The sequence below is a fragment of the Mus pahari genome, chromosome 7, assembly GCF_900095145.1.
Source record: "Mus pahari chromosome 7, PAHARI_EIJ_v1.1, whole genome shotgun sequence".
In the NCBI taxonomy this organism is placed as follows: Eukaryota; Metazoa; Chordata; class Mammalia; order Rodentia; family Muridae; genus Mus; species Mus pahari.
In genome coordinates this window covers 52,158,235-52,165,542 of record NC_034596.1, presented here as the reverse complement: position 1 = coordinate 52,165,542, position 7,308 = coordinate 52,158,235, and the positions used below count along the sequence as shown (strand labels likewise).

The following is a 7,308-nucleotide window of genomic DNA, read 5'->3' as shown; positions in this document are numbered from 1 at the left end:
GGAAGGAAGGAAGGAAGAAAGAAAGAAAGAAAGAAAGAAAGAAAGAAAGAAAGAAAGAAAGAAAGAAAGAAAGAAAGAAAGAAAGAAAGAAAGAAAGATGGATGAGCAAGCCACAGGGAACAGAGCAGTAAGCAGTATGCTGCCTCCACGTTCTGCTTCAGTTCCTGCCCTGACTCCCATCACACTGCAGCCTGAGAAGAACCCACTCCTCCCCATGCTTTCTGTTCATGTTTCTATCACAGCAACTGAGAAGGAAACGACAACAGTTCCCTACTGCTATACAACGAACCACCCCAAACTGGGGTCAAAAATAACACTCACTTTCTCATTTTGGATTGGGTTCTGGATAGTTTTCCAGGACCACACAGTTTATTGGCTGAGCTCATCCTTGTGTTCAACATCAAACTGCAGGTTGCCTGGACTCTTCCTGTGTACCCTAGACTAGCCTCAAACTCATGACCGTCCTGCATCCTGACTGCTAGAATGGTGGGTCTTACACCACCACAGCCATCCACGTGGTCATTTAATCCACTGGAGATGTGAACAGGGTTAGTGTAACCGAAAGAACAGAAGCGGATGAGCAGAGCCAGCACCTTTCTAGAACCAAGGAGGCCTCCTGAGGTGCTGATAATGAGGTTGAAGGCTAGCACGTGCAAAGATGCTAAAGATGCTCAGGCAAGAACGGGCTCAGAATGTTTGAGGAACAAGGATTCAAGTGAACCATTTAACCGTGTGAAAGACAAAGGAAAAATGCCACTGTGGTAGTTGGAAGGAGTTAAGTGTCCTGTGACAAAAGGCTCCGTCATCCTCAGCAAGGAGCTTAGATGCCGTTATACATACCATGGAAGGTCACTGAGCGGAAGAAGCAGCAAGAAGACAGCTTAGACGTTTTGATGAAATGTAATGTTACTGGCAATGCAAAGAAGCAATTAGGATGTGGGGGGAAGTCTTGGGGTGTTTGTTAATCAATTCTATCTGTCAGTAATTGGATATGGAGCTAATGAAAAGAATAAATTGTGTATTTTTTCTTTTTTATTTCTGAAACAATGTCTCATTCTAGGTTAACTAAAAATTTGTAATCCTCCTGCCTCAGTATCCAGAGACCTAGAATTACAAGTATGCACCACCACACCGGATAAGAAAGATGGTAATTAAACCCGGAATAGTTGATTTGGGGGCTTGAGTTGAATTGGGTGGATGGTGATGCCAAAAATATACTTACTTCAGTCTAAACTCATGAAAATAATATAGTTTCTATTTATCTCTATCCATGCAATGCCTCTTTCTTTTAAAAACATGCAGGAGTACTCACCTGTATATGTGCATGTGCCCTACATGAGTGCCCACTGCCACTGGGGCCAGAGCAGGGCATCAGATCCTCTGCAACTGGAGTTAAATAGTTGTGAGCTGCCATGTAGGTGCTTGGAACCAGACTCAGGTCCTCTGCAAAAGCAGCAAGTGCTCCTGACCACAGAGCCACTCTCCACTTCCCCTTCCCCTTCTGGATGAGTCTTCCTATGTAGCCCAGGTGACTGTAGAACTCACTGTGTAGTCCAGTCTGTCCGCAAACCTGCAATCCTCCTGCCTCAGCCCTCTGAGTGCTGAGATTAGAGAAAATTAAGATTTGGAAGGAGGATACTAAACTCGCTCTGTAGACCAGGCCGGCCTCAAATTCAGAGATTTACTTGCTTCTGCCTCCCAAGTGCTAGACTGAAGGCATGTGCCACCTCCTGGCTCCACTATTTCATTTTTAATTGTGTGTGTGTGTGTGTGTGTGTGTGTGTGTGTGTGTGTTCTCGTGTGTGTATGCACATGAGTGCAGGTGTTCAAGGAGGCCAGAGGAGTCAGATCCTCTGAAGCTGCAGTGACAGGCAGTTGAGAGCCATCTGATGTGGGTGTTAGAAACAGAACTTGCAAAAGCGGAATATATGCTCTTAACTACTGAACCATCTTTCTGGCCCCGAAGCTTGTTCTCTTAGTTCCTTAATTTCTACTACCCTTAAGATGTAAGCTCCAAGTTCAAGCTATGTGATCACAGTGAAGCTCCCTAAATAACGAATGTCAGGTCCTTCCTCAATATTGATCTTATCGAGCATATCAGATATGTGATGAATTGGTGACTGAAAAGATAAGTGTAGAGTCAGGATAGTCAGAAGTTCAAGGTCACCGTTGGTTACCTAGTGAGTTCAAGGCCAGCCCAAGCTACTTGGGACTCTTGTCTATAAAACAAAACAAAAAGAAGTCAAAAAGGGAGACAATCCTAACATGCTTGACGAGAGGCTATCAGTCTGTAACTCAGGCTATCTCGGAACTATGGAGGCCAGGCTGCCCTCCAACTTGAGATCATCCTGCCTCTGCCTCCTGAAATCTGGGTTTACAGACACACCCTATCACACCTACTTAAGTTATGTCTGTCTGAGTTTTCTTCTGTGGAGCTGAAAACATAGTTTCTTCACACTATTTTATTTTATCATATATTTTTAATAGTACTTCTTCAATTCTTTTTTTTTTTTCTACAAACAATTTATCCATCTGACCTGACCCTGATGTGGTCACACAAAAGAGAATTCACTGATAAAGGGATCACAGAAGGCACAATTGCCATGACTAATCTATACTGATGAAAACAGGAGCTACAGCTGAACAATAACAAAAGCAATAGCAATAATAGCTAATATCCCATGCTCATGATGTATGTAGTGATAAATGATTTTTGTTGTTTTTGTTTTTAAAAATTTATTTTTTAAATTTGTATTGATTCTTTGTGAAGTTCACATTATACACCCCAACCCCACTCCTCTCCCCATCCCTTTGTATCTGCCCTCTGTCCTTGCAACCCTCACCCCAATAAAATAAAAAATAAAAGTTAAAAAAAAAAAAAAAAGAAAAGAAAAGAAAACAAAAAAATCGTGTAAAAATTGTGGAAGCTGTAGTGTGTCTCAGTGTGTTCCACAGTGTACCCTGGTACTGACTGCAATTCTTTTTTTTTTTTTTCTTTTTTACACAGCAAAATACAACTTTAATGTTTAGACTACTTGCAGAGTGAGAAAGATTCTATCAATTGAGGACAGAATGATGCAAATAGCTTTTGGAAGAATTAATTGTTAGGGAACTAATGCTCTCGTTCTCTCTCTTTTTCTTTTCTTTTATTGGATATTTTCTTTATTTACATTTCAAATATTATCCCCTTTCCTGGTTTCCTCCCCCTATCCCACCCTCCTCCCCCTACTTCTATGAGGGTGCTCCCCAACCCACCCATCCATTCCCACCTCCTTGTCCTAGCATTCCCCTACACTGGGGCATCAAGCTTCCACAGGACCAAGGGCCTCTCCTTCCGTTGATGCCAGACAAGGCCATTCTCTGCTACATATGCAGCTGGAGCCCTGGGTCCCTCCATTTGTACTCTTTGGTTGGTGGTTTAGTCCCTGGGAGCTCTGGGGGGGGGGATCTGGTTGGGTTGATATTGTTGTTTTTCCTACTGACTGCAATTCTGTTTTTCTTTTTCTTTTTTTTGGTTTTTCAAGACAGGGTTTCTCTGTATAGCCCTGGCTGTCCTGGAACTCACTCTGTAGACCAGGATGGCCTCGAACTCAGAAATCTGCCTGCCTCTGCCTCCTGAGTGCTGGGATTAAAGGCGTGCACCACCACGCCCAGCCTGACTGCAATTCCTAATCAGCTATTATTTGACTATCTATCTGGCCTAGACTGAGTGTAATTTTAAGGTAGAATTTAGGATTTCCTTTCTTTCTTTTTAAGACAGGAGGTCTCTATATAGCAGACCAGGCTGGCCTCAAATTTAGAGATCCACCTGTCTCTGCTTCCTGAATGCTGGCATTAAAGGTGTACACTGTCTCCATGCCTGGCCTAGAATTTAGCATTTTTCATTGTCATGAATGACAGGAAAAGACTTAAGCTACCAGAGAAAGGCCTACAGACAGACAACAATTATCGTTCCACTTGGGATTCACTGAACAGTAATTACGACTGTAGCTACACTTGTGAAGCTCATGCACCAAGGGCTTGTACATATGGAGCCCTTCAACCTTCATGACACCTTCTGGAGATAGGAACCATCTAGTCCCTTTTTACAGACTGGAGAACTGCCAAGGATGGCTTTGAACTTCCGATCCTCCTGGCCCCCACTTCTTCAGTGTTAGGATGACAGGTGTGTGCTACCGTGTCTGGTTTATGGGGTCCTGGGGGTGGGATCTGGGTTTTGTGCATTCTTGGGAGATCATGTACCAAGTGAGCTACATCTCCAGCACAGAAGATCTATCCTTAATTTCAAAGCTAAGATGCCATTTACTGGCTGACTAGAGAAACTAGGAAGCCACTTCTGATGACCCAGGATGTGCCCAGAGGACTTTTGGAGACCGTGTGGCTCTCTTCAGTTCTCTGTCTCCTTCTCCAAAGCTGTGACAGAATCACTCATCTACAGATTTCCTTCTGACAGGCTAGTGGACATACCCACCACCTAGCCTTGATATCCTACTGCCCCCAAAAAACTCAGTCCAATTTAGCCGATATCTGGCAAACTAATTTTTAGGGCTTTGTGGAAAGCTGAAAACCAAATAAAAGGTAAATGAACACTAAACTTATTTTTTACAGACTAGATGGGGACTTTCCCAAATGAGTCCATCAAAAACTGAACTCTTCCAAGCCTGATGGGTCAGAACTGCAGTCTTCATTTTCTGCCTTGCCTTTGCCAAGAGACAAAGACACTTTCAAACTCCTCTCATGGCAGGAGGCTCAGGAGTTCAAGGCCCGACACAGGCACATACAAAACAAACAAAACCAACCAACCAAACAAAAAAAAGACAACAGAACACAAACTCCCTCATGACTTTTGCAAATAAAGCACAAATGGCTGAACTGAGGGAGCAGCACCTCGGAGAAAAGGCTTTGCTTATGTCGGCGCCAGCTGTTAGACAGGGCGTCCAACTGCAGGACGCCATCCGTCACCAAGCATACGAGGCGCAAGCTGTAATCCAGGCACTCTCGATAATCTAATCTTAATGTTCTGGTTGTTTTCGAGGGATTCATGTACACATTTACCTTTAATTTTCCTCATCTCTCTGCTGCTGTGAAAAAAATCATGGTCACAGAGGGGAACACTTGGGAGGCAGAGGCAGGAGGATCTCTGTGAGTTCAGGCCAGTTTGGGTCTACACAGAGAGACCGTCTCAAAAAGAACAGAAGAAAAAGAATGAATGAAAAAAGAATGAAAAATCCTGGTAGCTTTCTTTGAACCTGCTACGAGTTGATAAAAAAAACCAAAGATCACCCAGAGAGAAAACAACTGCACAGGTTAATCTGTGACTCTACCATGTACAGGAAGCCATGGAATGATGACTACCTAGTATCTCAATATTATATCTGCTGAATTCATTTTCAAATTAGACGGTTGTGATCCAGAGCTAAACAGTGACTCCAGGGAGAAAGGGGGGGGGGGGTCAGGAGAAGGAGAGCCGAGACTATACACAAAAGGCAGCTGGTTCTTTACAAGAATTATTTCTACAGAGAGGGAAAGACAAAATAAAACATACTTACATTTTGAGATTCACGACCCTTAGAAAACATTTTTGCAACATTGAGGCCATCAATAACAATATCAAAAGGAGGACAGGAGTTCACAAAGCTCTCAAATCTCTTCAGTTCCTAAAAAGGCAAAGTCAGAGGAAACATTACAGGAGTTAGGGGCTGGGGAAGTAGGTCAGCCCTCATCTACTCTACCTGAGCGTTTAGGGGCTGAGGTTGTAGGTCAGCCCTTGCCTATTCTGCCTGAAAACCCTTGGGTTTGATCCCCACACTGTATAAACTAGGTATGCCATTCCACCCTGAGAAGTAAAGACAGGAGGAGAGAACTATGGGGGAGGGGGACAGGGACAGGGACAGGGACAAGAGAGTACAGTGGAATATTTGTGGCAGGAAAGCTACTTTGGGAGAGGAAGGTGGTTAATAATGGAGGGGGGTACAAGACGGGGGGTGGATGAATAAGATCAGGTACAACGGCATACATGTATGAAAGTTCAAGCCTATTTCTTTTCATGCTAATAAAAAGTTAACAAAGCTAGCAGAAAATTTATGCTTGGTTATTAGTCAAAACACTAAGATACTATAGAAGAACACAATATAGAGGAAATGAAATAAAAAGGAACAAAAGTCAAAATAATTTTAAAATGAGTTTATTCTTTCACAAATTCATATATATTTATATGTATGTGCATATATATATTCATATTCTTCCCCCTTATCACCCTTCCTTTTAAAATTTTATGTGTATTCATGTTTTATCCTCATTTTTGTCTGTGTGAAGGTGTCAGATCCCCTAAAACTGGAGTTACGAGTTGCCATGTAGGTGCTGGGAATTGAACCCAGGTCCTCTGGAAGAGCAGCTAGAGCTCTTAACTGCTGAGCCATCTCTTCACCCGCCTTGTCCCCAACCCAATCCTCTTTTTATCCCTTTCTCACCTCAAAATAAACGTAATGTGGGAAAACTTCCCTTACTCCCTATTTCACATCGTGTACAGAAGGCGGAGGAGATGAATCAGTGGTTAAGCACAGGCTGCTCTCACAGGGGACCCCGATACAATCCACCGCACCCACCTATAGCTCATGACCATCTGTAACTCCTACCTCTTCTCACCCCCTTGGGCATCAGGCACGCAGTGGTGCATTCAGGCAAAACTCCATACCCATAAAATAATAAAATAAAGTAAAACTTCTGGGGCTGGAGAGACGGCCCAGTGGTTAAGAGCACTGGTTGCTCTTCCAGAGGACAATGTATTCATCTCAGTAGTAATAACAGAGTTAGCAAAATGTGTCTCTGAAAAATTAATACTAGACTGCATGACTTACAAACTCCCCTTCCTATTCTGATATTATGTTCACAGTAGCTGGAAATTCCTTAAAACTACAGACTGGAAAAGGTATGCCTGAGACAGTTATATTAGAAAGGCGACTCTCTGGATACGTCATAAAATCCTCATCAAAAGATTATCCTTCTGGTCCATGTTTTCTGCTTAGAGAAAGAGATCTAGAATACTGAGTTTTCTTGTTCTCACCCAGCAGATATACACTAGTTAGGGATCCAGGATAGCATCCCCCATAGGTGCCTCTGCATCCTCATAGGTGCCCCTGCATCCCCATAGGTGCCCCTGCATCCCCATAGGTGCCTCTGCATCCCCATAGGTGCCCCTGCATCCCCATAGGTGCCCCTGCATCCCCATAGGTGCCCCCGCATCCCCATAGGTGCCCCCGCATCCCCATAGGTGCCCCCGCATCCCCATAGGTGCCCCCGCATCCCCAT

The 7,308-nt window shown here is 43.6% G+C and overlaps 1 protein-coding gene across 3 annotated transcripts in view; it reads right to left on the bottom strand.

The window, feature by feature from the left end:
• The window catches only part of Prorp (protein only RNase P catalytic subunit), an 87,825-nt gene that overhangs the window by 43,938 nt on the left and 36,579 nt on the right, over positions 1-7,308 (bottom strand). For all 3 annotated transcript variants that reach the window (XM_029541214.1, XM_029541212.1, XM_029541213.1), the window contains exon 5: positions 5,550-5,657. In XM_029541214.1, the coding sequence (XP_029397074.1) occupies positions 5,550-5,657 (108 nt within the window). The remainder of the gene's footprint in view (positions 1-5,549; positions 5,658-7,308) is intronic.